Here is a 17,512-nt window from a genome sequence, read left to right as displayed (position 1 = left end):
TATTACTGCCATTTAAAAATGGATTCACAATATCCCATTCAGTGGCTATAATACAGCTAACTTATCTATTTCTTGCTCTTAGACATATCAGTTATTTTCCATTTTTCAGAATTATGAATTAGGTGTGGTGGATATTATGATGAATGCTCACTTTTCTGTATTTAGTGTTATCCCTTAGGCTAGATACTTAGAAGTGGGATTATTGAATAAATAGGTATAAACATTTACAGTTCTCTGAACATAACACCAAATTATATTCAAGTTACTTTTCAGTACACATAATATAATCATTTAAAATGCAGAGGGGGAGATGAAAATAAGTTATTAATGACAGAAACACAGCCAAGCAGTCAAATAGGTGCGAATCTTAGAAATTATCTGAATTCCAATTAAGAGTAAATAAAAAGGCGACATCAAGTGATGATAGTAATTTGACAGGGGGAAACATTTAAAATACTTAATAGAAAATTCACATTTTTTAGTTGACAGAAGCAAAATGTGTAAATTAGCCAGCCTTCGGTTAGAACTGATTAATAAAACATCTGACGTATAAGGATATTTATTAATGACCCACACTTCATTACAAAAAAAAATTTTTTTAATAAAACACACATAGCAAGAAAGAAACCTGGAAGCAAGTAAACAGGGGAAGCCAGGGGTGATGTGAGTCCACCAATCCTACCCTTGAGGTTCCTAGCCGCCTGCCAGAAGGTTGCACACTCGGTTCTAAGCTTCCTAGCAGACAAAAAATAGTAGTACAGTAGATATACAGATCAGAAAACATAATTGAGAGCCCATAAATACACCCATACATCTATGGTCAACTGATTTTCGACAACGGTGCTAAGACAACTTGATGGGAAAAGAACAGTCTCTTCAACAAATGGTGCTGGGACAATTGGGCATCCACATACAAAAGAATGAAGCTGGACCTCTTTCTCACAACATACACAAATTAACTCAAATGGATCACAGATCTAAATGTAAGAGCTAAAACTACAAAACTCTTGGGGGGGGGGGGGAAGGAAAGTAAATATTCATGACCTTAGATGAGGCAATGATTTCTTCATATGACAACAAAAGCAACAACAAAAAAGTTAAATTGGGCTAAATCAAAATTAAATCTTTTATACATAAGGACACTACCAAGAAAGTGAAAAGATAACCCACAGGAGAAAATTTTTGCAAACTATATATCTGATAAGAGACTGTATCTAGAATATATAAAAAAACTATTAAAATTCATTAACAAAAAGACAAAAAAATACAAAATAGGCAAAACATCTGAATAGACATTTCTCCAAACAAGATAGATAAATGACAAATAAGCACTAACATCATTAGTCATCATGGAAATACATATCAAAACCACGGTATGATGAGGTATCTAATATACCCATTAGAAATCAAAAAGTCAGATAATAACAAGTGATGGCAAGGTTACTGTAGAGAACATAAAATGATGCAGCCACTTTTGATAATAGTCTGGTCGTTCCTCAAAAAGTTAAACACAGAGTTAGCATTTAGCCCAGCAATTCCACTCCTACGCAATTACCCAAGTGAAATTAAAACATATGTCCACACAAAAACTTGCAAAAAATTATTCAAGGCAGCATTATTCATAATAGCCAAAAAGTGGAAACAGTCCAACTATTCATCAACTGGTAAGTGGATTAAAAAATGTGGTATTACCCATCCAATGAAATATTATTCAGCCACAAAAAGGAACAAAATACCAATATATGCCACAACATGGATAAACCTTGGAAACAGTATGCTAAGTGAAAGACACAGAAGACCACATATTATATGAATATAATCCACTTAAATGAAATGACCAGAATAGATAAATCTATAGAGACAAAGTAGATTATTGGTTGTCTAAGGCTGAGGAGGATAGGGAGATTTGGGAGTAACAGCTAAAGGGTATAGAGTTTCCTCTTGGGGTAATGAAATGTAAAACTGACTGTGGTGACTGCACAATTCTGTGACTATACTAAAAACCATTGGATGAAGGAAAGAAGGGGATAGGAAAGGAGGGGAGAGGAGAGGAGGGGAGGGAAGGGGAAGGGAGGGAAGGGAGGGGAGGGGAGGGGGGGAGGGGAGGGGAGTGATGGGAGGGGAGGGGAGTGAGGGGAGGGGAGGGGAGTGAGGGGAGGGGAGGGGAGAAGGAAAGGGGGGGGAGAAGGAAAGGGGGGGAGAAGGAAAAGGAAATGGAAAAGGAAGAGGAAAAGGAAAAGAGATAAAATCACTGATACAAAATACAATCTCCACAAAATGAAATCAAGCCAGTTGTTCAAAAGAATCACAGTAACTGGACAACTACATGTAAAAGAATAAGATTAGAACATTTCCTCACACCATATGCAAAAATAAACTCAAAATGGATTAAACCTAAGCATAAGACCTGAAAACCACAAAACACCTAGAAGAGAACATAGGCAGAACACACTTTGACATAAATCGTAGCGATATTTTTTTGGATCTAGCTCCCAAGGCAAAAGAAATAAAAGCAAAACTGAACAAATGGGACCAAATGAAACTTAAAAGCTTTTGCACAGCAAAGGAAACCATAGACAAAACGAAAAGACAACCTACTGAATGGAAGAAAATATTTGCAAATGATATGACTGATAAGGAGTTAATACCAAAATATAAAACAGCTCATACAACTCAATATCAAAAAAAAAAAAAATCAGAAAATGGGCAGAAGGGACTTCCCTGGTGGTCCAGTGATAAAGAATCCGCCTTACTATGCAGGGGACGCAGGTTTGATCCCTGCTCAGGGAACTAAGATCCCACATGCCATGGGACAACTAAGCCCGCATGCCACAACTACTGAGCTCACGCGCCTCAACTAGAGAGACTGCGTGCCACAAACTACAGAGCCCACATGCCCTGAAACCTGCGTGCCACAACTAGAGAGAGAATACCCACACGCCACAGCTAGAGAGAAGCCGCACACTGCAACAAGGAGCCCTCGCGCCACAATGAAAGATCCCGCATGCCTCAACGAAGATCCCGCATGCTGAAACTAAGACCCAATGCAACCAAAAATAAAAATAAATTTTAAAAATTAAAAAAAAAATGGGCAGAAGACCTGAAGAGACATTTTTCCAAAGAAGACATACAGATGGCTTACACATGAAAAGATGCTCAACATCACTATTTATTAACAAAATGTAAATCAAAAAAACAAAAAAAAATGAGATATCACCTCACATCTGTCAGAATGGCAATCATCAAAAAGTCCACAAATAACAAATGTTGGCAATGATGTGGAGAAAAGGGAACCCTACTACACTGTGGATGGGAATGTAAATTGTGCAGCCACTATGGAAAACAGTATGGAGATTCCTCAAAAAACTAAAATAGACCTACCTTATGACACAGAAATTCCACTCCTGGACATATATCCAGAAAAAAACAAAAACACTAACTTGAAAAGATACATACATCCCAATGTTCATAGCAGCACTATTTACAATAGCCAAGATACGGAAGCAACCCAAGTGTGCATCAACAGACAAATGGATAAAGATGTGTTTTATATATGTACAATGGAACACTCCTCGGCCATAAAAAAGAATGAAATTCTGCCATCTGCAGCAACATGGAAGGACATAGAGAATATTATGCTTAGTGAAATAAGTCAGAGAAAGACAAATACTGTATGATATCACTTATTTGTGGAATCTAAAAAAATAAAACAAATGAATGTAGATAGCAAAAAAGAAACAGACTCACAGATATATAAAACAAACTAGTGGTTACCAGTGGGGAGGTGGAAGGGAGGAGGAGCAAGATAGGGGTATGGCATTAAGAGATACAAACTACTATGCTTAAAATAGATAAGCAACAAGGATATATTGTACAGCACAGGGAATTATAGCCATTATTTTGTAATAACTTTTAATGGAGTATAATGTATAAAAATACTGAATCACTATGCTGTATACTTGAAACTAATATAATATTATAAATCAATTATACTTCAATTTAAAAAAATAAAGAATCACAGTTACTATTTTCAGTAAATTTAAGGGAACTTTATCTCATTAGTCCTCACTTAAAGAGGGTACTTTCTGGGAATTCCCTGGCGGTCCAGTAGTTAGGACTAGGTGCTTTCAGTGCCAAGGGCATAGGTTCAATCCCTGGTCGGGGAACTAAGATCACCACAAGTCACGCGGTGTGACCAAAAAAAAAAAAAAAAAAAGAGGGTACTTTCTCATACAGAGAACATCATCCTCAATAATATAGCTGCAATAAATTCAATAATGAAGTCTCATAGGATTATTTAAAATAATGTCTTTCATGGTAGGCTAACAGCCAAAACTCAAAGCTCAGTGAAATAAAAATAGTTCCATAGGGAGCTATAACAATGTCCTAGTTATTCAGCTCTCTGACACTTTAGCTTAACCCAAAGATTAAAAATCAGAATATCAAAAAGAATGTATAGGCCATATATGAGTCAGGCAATCCTCCCTGGACATTATTTTCTGCACCTGACTTTAGGGTTATACTCTCCAAATACCCAGATTATTAACTTCTAGGTTAGCACTACTTCTTCTGTTGCTGATTAAAGGCAGATCCAGACATTTGGTCCTCTACTGCCTATTCTTTCATCCCCATACCCTCCATAGTAATCTCATTCACTCCCATGGCCTCATGGGCTGACTCATTCACTCATCCATTTAACACACTGATTGAGCACCTGACATGTGCCAAGTACTATAACGGGCATTTGGGATACATCAGTGAACAAAGATCTCTGGCCTGTCTACTCTCTAGTCAGGGAGGGAGGGTCAAGAAACACGATAAGCAAATTAAATGGTTATGTTAGAAGGTGACATGTACTACACAAGAGAGAGAAGAGAGAGAACTAAGGGATAACATGAGTGCCAGATATGGGCCAGGAAGGGAGGACTGCAACTTTAAGTAAGGTGGTCAAGGTAGGCTTCAGTAAGAGACATGTGAGTAAGGATGTGAAAGAGGTCAGGGAGTTTGCCATGTGGACAAGTGGGAGGACAGCATAGCAGGCAAAGGAAGAGTCAGTGCAAAGGCCCTGAGGTGGGAGCATGAGTGCATGGTTTGTCCAAGAAATAGCAAGTATGGCTGGAGTGGGCCAGCCGAAGGGAAGCAGGGGACCAAGACAGAGAGGTGAAGGGGCCCACCTGTGAAGTTCTCCTCATTCAGAAGATGGAGGAGTTGCTGGAAGGGCGTTAGCAGAAGAAGGACATGAACTCACTTTCATTTTAAAAGTCTCACTCTGGCTGCTGTGTTGAATATGGACTATTTAGGATACAATCAGGAAGGCTACTGCATAATGCCAGAGGGGAAAAATGGTGCCTGGACTAGGAATGGCAGTGACAATGATGAGAAGTAATCAAATTCTGGATATATTCTGAAATAGAGCGAACAGGACCCCTCAACTGACTAAATATGGAGTATGACAGAGAAGTCAAAGATGTATCAGAGGTGTTTTGTCTAAGCCAATGAAAAGACGGAGTTGGCATAAACTGAGATGGAGAAGTTATAGATGGAATAGGTTTACGGGAGGGTAGACAGATCAGGAGATCAGCTTAGGTCCTGTTACCTTGGGGTGTCAGACAACCATGTGAAAATGGCAGTGCTGGAGAGAGATCTGTGAGTCCCACATTGAGGAGAGAGGTCTGGGGGTCATTAGCATACGTCATGTAAAGGCCTGAGGCTGGATGGAATCACTAAGGAAAAGGACCAGGACTGGATCCTGGTGGTACACCAACACTGAGAGACCAGGAAGCAAAAGAGGACCCAGGCAAGAAGGCTGAAAGGAATGGCCAGTGAGGTAGGAGAAAACCAAGAGAGTGTCGTCCCAGAAGCCAAGTGAAGAATGCCTGTCACACAGGAAGTCAAACGCCACTGATCGTTCAAAAGTAATTTAACGGCTTCCCTGGTGGCGCAGTGGTTGAGAATCTGCCTGCCAATGTAGGGGACACGGGTTCGAGCCCTGGTCTGGGAAGATCCCACATGCCGCGGCGCAACTAGGCCCGTGAGCCACAACTACTGAGCCTGCGTGTCTGGAGCCTGTGCTCTGCAACAAGAGAGGCTGTGATAGTGAAGAGGCCCACGCACCGCAATGAAGAGTGGCCCCCGCTTGCCGCAACTGGAGAAAGCCCTCGCACAGAAACGAGGACCCAACACAGCCAAAAAAATAATAATAATAAATAAATAAATAAATAAAATATGTTATAAAAACGTTGTTTCAGTAAGGTGGGCAAATCTATTCTCTTTCACTCCATCTTGGTTGAAAGCTGAAGTCTTGGATTGCCTATCATCTTAAAAAAAAAAAAAGAAGTAATTTAAGACTGAGAATTGACTAATGAATTTAGTAACAAGAACAGTCTCAGTGAAGTGCTGGGTGGCAAAAGCCTATTGGGGTGGATTCATGAGAGATGGGAAGTGAGAAACTGGAGACAGACTATAGACAACTGTTTTGAGTTCTACAAAGGAAAGGACAGAAATGGGACAGTAGCTGGGAGAGGTAAGAATGAGAAATATCTTTCAAGATAAAAGAAATAAAAATATATTTACAAATATATTAAAAAATATATGTACACAAGAATATATGATAAGAAGAAAAAGGGGGAGCACTGCTGGCAGTGATAGTAAAAAGTCTGTGGGCATTCTCCTCATCTTGCTTCAGTTTTCTCAGTGAACTTGGAAACAAGATCATCAGCTGAGAGTGAGGATGAGAGAGGAGGTGTTGACAGTCTGAAGAGAGGGGTGACGGTGTAAAGCAGTCACCTTATCTAGGAGAGGAGGATGAATGGACCGCAGTTATAGAGTGACTGCCGGCAGCATACAGGGCCCACTGAGTATAAAGGTCAGTGAGACCAGTCAGTCTGGTGGGTGTAGGTATACAGCAGGTGGGAAGCTGGAATGAACCTGGATTATAGTTTTGTCAAGTGAGTATATGATGAAGCAAGAGAGGGACTGCAAGGATTGACCACGAGTTAAGCTGAGTAAGGAGGCGAAGAGGACATGCAGGGTGAGAGATCAATCAATTGGAGGCCCAGTGGGGTGGAAGGACTGCTGAGTAGGAATTAGAAGGGATATGCTAGAGATGGAATGATTCCCAAACACACCTTCAATGTGCATCTGTCTCATGAGTTCCAAAACCACAGATACCCAGTAGCCTACTAGGTAAGGGGATACCCCACAGGCACCTGAGACCAAGCATTATGAAGCTCAGTACATCATGTCCCCACAAACCTCCTGCCCCCATTCTCTTTCCCTACTCAATTTTGCATCAGCCAGAAACCCGGGAGACTCTCTTGATTCTTCCTTCCCATGACCCTCCACCAACTCCCACATTCCCATCTTCATACTCAACTGGTCACCAAAACCTATGGATTCAGCCACCTATTTTCTCTCTGCAACTTATCTCCTCATCTCATTCCCACTACAACTTCTTTACTTGGTTCAGGCTCTCACTCCTCACTCATACACAGTCTCCTAACATTAAGTCTTCTAATCCATTTTTCACCAAGCCACCAGGGTGGCTTTCAGATCTGACCACATGGTTCTTATTTAAATCCTTAAATGGCTTCTCACTGCCTTTAAGACAGAGGACAACCTCCCGGGTTGGCACAACTGTCCCTGTAAGACCTGCCCCTCCTCCTGCAATGTCCTCCATGCCCCCTTCAGGTTGAAGTGCTTTTTTGAAGTCCCAAATCACCTCATGCATATCTATGTATGATAGCATTTTTCATATTATATTTTAATTGCGTATTATTTGTCAGTCGTTGCCACCAGACTGTATGTTTTTTTGAAGGCTAGATCCATGTCATATTTGAATTTGAGACCCCAGTGCCAGGTAGGATTTGGTACAAAATAGGCAATAAATAAACAAACTAATGATGGGATAATGCTAAAAGATTTTAACCTAATAATAGGACTGTGCCTAAAGGGTGTTTATCCCTGCCTGTTTACTGCTACTCAAACACATACACCTACCAGTGGAAATGCACGTGATACTATGGCCTGGTTCTTGTGGACACTATAAATGCTTAGACTAAAAAAAAAAAGATCACCTGCTTTTTGGAGTTACAAGAATGCAGAAAAGAGATTCTGTAGCATTTAAGAAACACCTCTGGTCTGAAGAAGAGGGAAAAGTTGGCCATCATCACATGTCATTCAAAAACTATTTACTGAGTAGCTACTGGAAGCGGCCCTGTGCTAGGCACTAGGGAGAGAGTGGTTAGCAGAGCAGAGTCCCTAACCTAATGGTGCGTACAGTCTAATAACATCAATTGCTATTTCTTAAACACACATTGTGTAACAGGCATTGTGCTCAGCACTTTGCATACACTAGCTCATTTAATTTTAACAACACTAGGAAACAAGTACCATTACTATTTTTTTTACAAATAAGGAAAATGAGGCTTAGAAATTTTAAGTAACTTCCAAAGGGCATAGCCAAAAACTGGCCAGTCCGATATATCTGATTCCAAAGCCTTTAACTACTAAACCATTCAGTCTTCTTTTTTTTTTTTTTTTTAACAAATTTGGTCTATTCTTCAGTTCTCTTTTCTGTTTTTGTTTTTTTATTTTATTTTATTTATTTATTTATTTTTATTTTTGGCTGTGTTGGGTCTTCTTGCTCCATGCGGGCTTTCACTAGTTGCGGCAAGCGGGGGCCACTCTTCGCCGCGGTGCACGGGCTTCTCACTGTGGTGGCTTCTCTTGCTGCGGAGCACGGGCTATAGGCATGCAGGCTTCAGTAGTTGTGGTGCACGGGCTTAGTTGCTCTGCAGCACGCAGGATCCTCCCGGACCAGGGCTCGAACCCGTGTCCCCTGCATTGGCAGGCGGATCCCCAACCACCGCACCACCAGGGAAGCCCCCATTCAGTCTTCTTACTGTCAATGAGTAAAATACTACAAAGTGACCTGGTATCACTTCATTATCAGGACATCATCCTCTCTCATCCCTCAATGTTAGGTATCTTAAAAGACACTCTATCCTAAGAGGACAACACGATCTGATCTTCTTTCAAGGTATGTATGTCACTGTGAGACAAGTATGAGGAATCCACTGTATGATTTTATTTTAAAACTGGTCTGTTCTCCCTTGCATGGCTGTATTTTCAATGTTCAGGAAAAGGGGTGGGGTGGGGGGGAGGCTGGTGCTAGCTCCTTCAAAGACAAGAAAACCTTTCAATCAGGAAGAAGCGGAAAGCTTAACAAAGAATTCTTAATAACCATTAAAACAGTTTATAGTGTTTTGTTTTGTTTCATTTTTTAAGGAGGAGGAGAGTGGGGCAGCGGGGGAAAGAGTCAGGAGAATGGAGCTAAAGGAATAGAGGAACCAGGAGACCTGGTTTCACACAGCTTTCTTTTACTTCTTGAGAGAAAGATTCACTGGCCAAACTGCAGGGGGGCAGGAGTGAGCAGAATGAGAGCAATCTCCTTCAGTCTGGAAACACTGCCTGGCCCACTAGACCATCCTGAGGTGGAGGACAAGCTCCCAGAAGCAGCGGCAAGAAGTGTTATCAGCACAGACACAGAAGAGCAAAAAGCACAAAGATCATCAGGTTGAGTATCAGGAAATTTGAGACCTAGTTTTGTCTCAGCTCTATTCCTAACTTGCTACTGAGTTTGAACAAGTCACATAGCCTCTCTGGAATCACACAGCTGAAGATTCACACCCTTTCTGTTACCATCTCTCATATCACACCTGATTCTACATCCACATTCCCTTATTTTTAGAAATCTATTTTACTATAAATTTTATTTGAGTTACATGTCCTCGGTTCTTAACACATTCTCTAGTCCCTCAAACCACTCCGTGATAGATTGCCTAAAAACCAAAATAATGTTGGTTTATGGCATATTTTTATATTAAAAAATACATAGCATAATATTAAAAATGTTAAGTCCATCTCAAAACCCTAATAGAACATCTGTTTTTGTTTTTGCATATTACTTGCCAGTTTTTTCCAAATGATGCTGCTAATTTATTTTTTAACTCACCTGCAAATAAATACTACCTCTTAGTAATATTTTTAATCCACATTTCATTGCATTCTATAGAGCAGTGACCAATGATGGAAAAAATGTCTCACCTCTGATCTGGAGGTACTCTGACTTACCTACAAGAAGCCTTCTGAGTAGAATAAATGAATTCACATTTTCCATGGATGCAGTAGCCGTTGAGGTTTTCAGGGCAAGGCATGTGGTTTCCAATATAAACATCTTCCCTTTGATCACTAGCATCTTACAAGAACATAAAACAGGTCAATAAACAGTGAAAGCAAACTGAAAAATATGGACTTTTCAAAGGTTCTAAGGCAACAAATAAATTTACCCCTTGCTGGGTAATTTGGAAAGGAAATGTATCAGATAGGAGGCTGGACAAGAACCAAGGTCTCATTATGCCACAAACACAGTAGGTAGGCTCTTTAGACTCAAAGCATTTAAAAATATTTGCAGGATGTGACCACTGTGAGCTACTGCTGTTTAAAAACAATCTGCCAAAAAAAAAAAAAAAAAAAAAAACTTCAACATCTTTGCTATAAAAATAAATGTTACTTCCAAAAGAAATCTCACCTCTGTGACAGAGAGATGGTGTATACAGCATTGGCTTTTGGAACACTGACTTACTGTAACCATTCACCTTGAGGCTATGAAACTGAGGCCAAAGAACACTGGTATGGCAGAGAACAAGTATGAGATTCTGAAATTTTAGGGTAAAAGATTTATTTTGGAATGAAAACTATCCAGCATACTGATTTTTTCCCAAATGAAAATAGTTTTGCTGTTATTTTTATATAGCTTTTCTTCGTATATGTTACTATAAAAAAATTCAAATAATACAGAGAACAAATAAAAAGAAATTTAAAATCACCTGAAATCCCTCTAACCGAAGAGAACCATTGTAAACATGTTAATGAACATCTGTTTGGACTTAGGCATACTGATTTGAACTGAATTGTGTTGAACTGAAGAAAATACGAAGGGTGGTGAGTAATACCACTATCAGAAATGGGAAGAGAGTCAGGAAGGAAAGATAGAAAAGGGCAGGAAACATGAAGGCATGGAGACCCAGTCTTCTAAATCAATGATATTCATTCATTCATTCATTTCTCTCTCTATCCTTATTTGTCTCTTTCTCTCATCTAGTTACATACACACGTACTCATTCACATACTCACACAATCTAGAATGGATTTTTTTTTTTACTTTTTTTTCTGGCATATACTTAATACTTTAGTGCTCAGCTCTATGGACCCAGAGTTCCCCAATGTTTACAGGCCTGTCCGTGTGTAGGAAAAATTCCCAGGCTTCCTGCCGTTTCGTACAGTTCCAGCTTACAGATTCTGTGCATAATTAGCTGTGTGACGTTGAACATACCACCCTCTCTAAGCCTGAGATTTCACAACTGTAAAGTTAGGACCACAACAGGACTATACTTCATGCAGTTTTGAGAGGATTATGTGAGATAATTAATGCACATACAAGACCACTAAACGAACCAGCTCTCCATGTAGCACATCATGCAACAGCAAAGGCTTATCTCCCCAAAATACAAATAAAGTGTTAATATAATCGGAAGAAAGTTAATGGAGACAAATTAAGAAGGAATAAATAGGAGGCTATGTGTATATCTGTTTATATAAGTGTGGGGAGAGGAAAAGCAAGGGAGAAATGGGAATAGAAGTACCAAATGTGAAAAAACTGAGAACTGAACATGTAGATTTTTCTGGAGATCAAAATTTACACACAAAAGGAAAAAATTTTTAATGATTATTAAGCTCAAAGATAACTACAGCAGGGAGTATCACGTCATCCTTAACAAGACAAAACTTATATCACTTTACCTCAAATTTTATATATTTACATTATACTAATTTATGCCTAGGAAGAGAACTAAACTAGGAGAAATCCAACACGTAAAGTCTCAATTTTAAGGGTACCTCTGCTATTTTGTAACCTTAGTCAAATCATTTCTAAGAGAGTTGAATGAGATCAGCAAAGTCTATCAGAAGTATAATACAAGACATGTACATAATTTTTTATTTTCTGGTAGTCATATTTTTAAAAAGTAAAAAGAAATACATTTTAATCATATATTTTATTTAACCTAATACATCAAATAATAGCATTTCAACATATATAATCAACACATAAAATTTTGATAGTTTACATTCTTTTTTCTCAAATAGGTCTTCAAAATCTGATGAGCACTCCACACTCACAGCACATCTCAATTCCGACTAGCCACATTTCAAATACTCAATAGTGTCACACGTGGCTAGTAGCTACCGTATTGGACAGCACAGAATAGACGACTTACTCATTTATCATCATGCATCACCTTCCATATGCCAGGGACTCTGCTAGGTGCCAGGGATAGAAAAACGGTTAAGATATATCCTGCCCTCAAAGGGCGTATAGGGCCTCCTCCAGCTCCCAAACTGTAATTCTGCCGTGGCAAAAGAAATCAATCCCTCCTTTGGGCTGCTATAACTCTAGCACCCACTTCTGCACTACAATACTCACGATATTGTCTTATAACTATTTAGGTTTTTTAAATCAGTCTCTACCATAAGACTGTGAGCTCCTTGAGAATCTAGATGCTTGTATTACTCATTTCTGTAAAACTCCTGACACCTAGCATGTAGTACTTTCTTGCTATGGTATCAAGCCCAAAGTACTAATCTACCTTCGCAATCAAGCCATTAAGTGACTCGAGAAATGCAACTGTCTCCCACAGTGCTTATCACCACCCTGTAACTTCTCAGAACATGATATTTTCATGGTATGGTATACCAGGAAGTATATAATAATGGGATTATAGAGACTGAGGTTATGTACTAACCTATAATAACAAAGTCCTATAAAGTGTATAACAAAAAGACCATATTGGTCTACAGAGGCTGTGGTAATGTACTAATCTACCATAAGAGAGTCCTAGAAACAGCAGGAAATTTCAAGAATAATGCAGAGCTGAAAGCGATCAGAGAATTCACATGCATGATAGCAATAAGAAAAAGTTAACTAAATTAATAATGGGTTTTGAGAAATTAATAGACAAAGTATGACACCAATAGCATTTATTGAATGAATTAATAAAGAATGTGGTCTCAAGCTCTAGACAAAGCAAAGCCATATAAAACATGGACACGTCTATTAAGACTTTGAAATCTGTGTCTATTCCAGAGTCCAAATTCAGCATCCTGCTCAGTGCCAGCACTATTCATTCCTTTATCCTTACATACTATTTCTGTGCACATCCATATGCTCAGCTAAGCTACAGAAGGTATAAAGAAAAAGTGGTCACAGTCCCTGCCCTTAAGAAGCTTATAATCAATTTAGGGAATCACACAAAAAGCTGAACAACAAAAGGGAAGGGGTCCCACATGAGAGTGTACAACAAAATACCAAAAGAAGGTTTTATAATACTAGGTGCTAAGGAAGTTCACATGCAAAGGAGAACTCATTTTAGGCAAAATAACCCAGGGAAGGATTCATAGAAAAGGTAGGACTCAAGTTAGGTCTCAAAGCATAGACAGATTTAGATAGAGGAATGGTGGAAACCAAAAGACAGGTATAACGCACCTGTTCTCACTCTCAAGAACGAGAGTGAAATGGACCTAGCAAGAGCTGTACATTCAGACTGGAGAAAGGTGTAAGTCAAAGTTGGAAAAATAAGCTGAAATCAGAGTACGGAAAAATTTGAACCTCAGGTGAGAAATGTTTTCTTAATCATACGGACAGAGAGGACCCTGAACTCCTCCTAGCTGGAAAGCAACACAATGAAAGCCACGTTTTACAACAGAAGTTAACTGAGAGTGGTTACCTAAGGCTGGTGGTTCGGAGGCAATGAGGAGTGACTAATGGGTGTGAGGTTTCTTTTGAGGGTGATGAAAAATGATCTAAAATTAGATTATGATGTGATGCTAGTACAACTCTGCAAATATACTAAAAAAAACACTGAATTGCAGTCTTTAAACAGGTGAACTTAATAGTATGTAAATTATATCTCAAAAAGCTGTTAAAAATTAATTGGAAGATAAAGGTAAAACCAGGTGACCAATTAGGAGGTTACTACATAATCCAAACTGTGGCACTGAAAAGCTTGAGCTCAGAAGTAGGAATAGATATTAGAAACACAGAAAAAAATAAATATGGCTGGAAGATGCTTTGGAAAGTAAATGAGCTCAGAAACTCAGATCTGAAAGGGTCCTTGGAGGCCATTTGGTCTGATGAAGGAATTTCTTTAGTTATAGCCTCGAGATCCCATTTCTACTTAAATACTTCCAGAGATAAGGAACTCAACATAATACAGTTAATTCCAATACTATCAAATTTTCCTCATGTTAAGTGAAATCTCTCTCTCATTAACTTTGTGTGGATTTCCCCATGTCTGCTCACCACCTAACCCACTGCCTACCAATTTTTTTTCTTAAGGTCAAACTTCCCCAGTTCCACCCTTTATATAGTCTGAAACAACCAACCCACTAACATTTAAGTGCTTAGTACAACAGAACTGTCCTCCTTATTGAAGATGCTCCTAATACAGAATTGTGTAAAACAACTTTACTTCAGAGAGGATAAACAATTGGTCAATAAACATACGAAAAGATGCTCAACATCACTAATCATTAGGGAAATGGAAGTCAAAACTATAAGATAGCACCTTAACACCCATTAGGATGACTACTACCCCAAAACCAGAAAATAACAAGCATTGGCAAGGATGTAGAGAAATTGTAACCCTTGGGCACTGGTGGTGAAAATATATAGCAGTACAGCCACTAGGGAAAACAGTATGGTGCTTCCTCGAAAAATAGAAAGTAGAAGTACCTTATGATCTAACAATTCCACTTCTGGATATATACCAAAAAGAACTAAATGCAGGGTCTCAAAGAGATAGCTATTTACCCATATTCATGGTAGCATTATTCACAATAGCTAGAACAGGAAGCAATGCAAGTGTCCATCAATGGATGAGTGGATAAACAAAATGTGGTATATTCATACAATGGAACATTATTCCGGCCTTAAAAAGGAAGGAAATTCTGACATATGTTATAACATGGATGAATCCTGAGGACATTATGTTAATTGAAACAAGCCAGTGACAAAAAGACAAACACTGTATGATTTCTACTTATGTGAGGTACACAGAATAGTCAAAATCATAGAAACAAAAAGCAGAATGGTGGTTACAAGGGCTGAGGGGAGAGGGAAATGAAGAGTTGTTGTTTAATGGATATAGTTCCAGTTTCACAAGATGAAAAGACTTCTAGAGATGGATGGTGGTGATGGTGGCACCACACCATAAATTTATTTAATGCCATTGAACTATACACTTAAAAGTGGTTAAGATGGTACTACTTGTTATATATATTTCACCACAATAAAAAAAATTGCAAAAATGACTCTAATGTGAGCCTAATGACAGGAGAGAGAATGTAGTAAACTGAGTTCAAATTCAGACCTCCAGTCCTCCGAAAGGTATTTATTAAGCACCTATCATGTTCCAGGCAAGACAGTAGTTCCTGGAGGTTCAGGCAATGGCAGTTCAAACAAAATGTAAGTGCAAAGACCCACTAGGCAGCTGAACGTATGAAACTAGTTCTTAGAGAAAGATTAAAGCTAGAGAACAAGTGTTCGCCAAGGTGATAGCTGAGGGTAGATTAAATATTCTGAAGGAAATTAGAGAAAGCAGGCAAGAGAAAGCAGGCATTATTTCCACAAATCCCTACAGTTAAGAAATTCAATATATTCTTTCTTGCTTCCCCTATACCACCCTGCACCCCAAGCTTCATCACTAACACATCCTTCCCTAACCCGAGTCTCCCTGGACCCCAACAGAGAATTATTTACCTAGGTAGAAACTCTTACCTACCCTCCAACACCCCCTATTCTCTCATGTCTAAATCACACTCTTTTCCTTATCAACCCTAACTCTTTCTTTCCTGGTCTTTCTACTCTGCCCAGTGAAACACCTTTTCTAATGTGCAGAATTCTGGAACAGTTGTGATACAAGAGAAAGAGCACCAGGGCTTAGGGTCAGAAAGTCTGAATTCTGATCATTGCTCTGCCATTCTACATGAGCCACAAACTCTCACAGTTTCAGCTTCTTCATCTGCAAAATGACAGTAACACGGCTGTGATGAGGATTAAATATGCGTAAGCACCTGGCACACAGTAGGGCGGTGCTGATTAAGAATGGTTGAGTGCATGAACACCCTACTGTCACTCATGAACCACATGAAACATGCTATAGACAGGCAGACTCACCAATGGCAAGAACTTTTAACACAGCCAGGCTACTAACAATGAAATTAGAAAACAAAAATATTTACAATCACCATAATAACATTGATAAGGAATTCAGTGACACAGCATTTAATACTTAAAGTAATCCTAGGTAGTAGATATCACTGCCCCCATTTTATAGAAGTGATCACTGAGGCTCAGAGAAATCAGGCCACACAGCCTTTAAGTGTAGACCAAGTCTGACTTCAGAGCACAAGCTCTTAACCATCACACTATTACTTCACCAAGCTACGCTGGGAGATGGGTAAGGAATGGACAAAAGTGCTATGTCCAAGCACCTGTTCTCTAGGCCAAGTAAATCAGATAACTTCAAAAAGGAAAGATTAAAAGGCATTAAAGATGTAATAAAGCACAGTTTCAGAAACCACAGCAGAGATGTAGCCTCACACAGCAAGAACTGGGCACAGTCCAGCACAAACAATGCCTTTGGGCAAGTGGTGACAGGCTCCATGAACAACAGCTGCAACTGTTAGTCTCTGAACAATTATAAAAAGTGTGCTTGGTCACCCATCGGCTCCTTCCACCCACAGAGGCATGCAGAAACAAATCTGCCACCAGCGGCAATGTTTTCAAATACAAAGGGGAGTATGGTTCTAAGTGATAATATTGTAAGAAAGCCCAGCTCCGGATGGCTTATCTGCAAAGCCATGTTTCACTGGCAATCTGTCCTGGTCCATCCATGCTCCACTCAAATAAAGCATCAGGAGTTGCTATTAACAACCAAGACATGCACCTAGAAGGTGCTGCTGAGGCGGAAACAACATCATCAATACTGCATAGGTAACTCTAGGGCTCATTATTTCCACAAATCCCTACAGTTAAGAAATTCAATATACTCTTTCTTGCTTCCCCTATACCACCCTGCACCCCAAGCTTCATCACTAACACATCCTTCCCTAACCCGAGTCTCCTCGGACCCCAACAGAGAATTATTTACCTAGGCAGAAACTCTTACCTACCCTCCAACACCCCCTATTCTCTCATGTCTAAATCCCGCTCTTTTCCTTATCAACCCTAACTCTTTCTTTCCTGGTCTTTCTACTCTGCCCAGTGAAACACCTTTTCTAATGCACATAAACTCATCCATCTCCACAGCTGTTTGCTTAGGAAGTACTCCTTTCATCTCCCTGATATACCAAAATCACATCACTCCTCCATCCCCCTTCCTTTCATCTTCCC

The 17,512-nt window shown here is 39.4% G+C and overlaps 1 protein-coding gene across 2 annotated transcripts in view; it reads right to left on the bottom strand.

The window, feature by feature from the left end:
• Positions 1–17,512, bottom strand: part of LOC118896920 (myb/SANT-like DNA-binding domain-containing protein 3) — a 166,893-nt gene that overhangs the window by 18,996 nt on the left and 130,385 nt on the right. For both annotated transcript variants that reach the window (XM_036855557.1, XM_036855551.1), the window contains one exon: positions 10,135–10,258. In XM_036855557.1, the coding sequence (XP_036711452.1) occupies positions 10,135–10,258 (124 nt within the window). The remainder of the gene's footprint in view (positions 1–10,134; positions 10,259–17,512) is intronic.

The sequence above is a fragment of the Balaenoptera musculus genome, chromosome 6, assembly GCF_009873245.2.
Source record: "Balaenoptera musculus isolate JJ_BM4_2016_0621 chromosome 6, mBalMus1.pri.v3, whole genome shotgun sequence".
NCBI lineage: Eukaryota > Metazoa > Chordata > Mammalia > Artiodactyla > Balaenopteridae > Balaenoptera > Balaenoptera musculus.
Note: the sequence above shows the minus strand (reverse complement) of the source record. Positions and strands in the feature narration are given on the sequence as shown.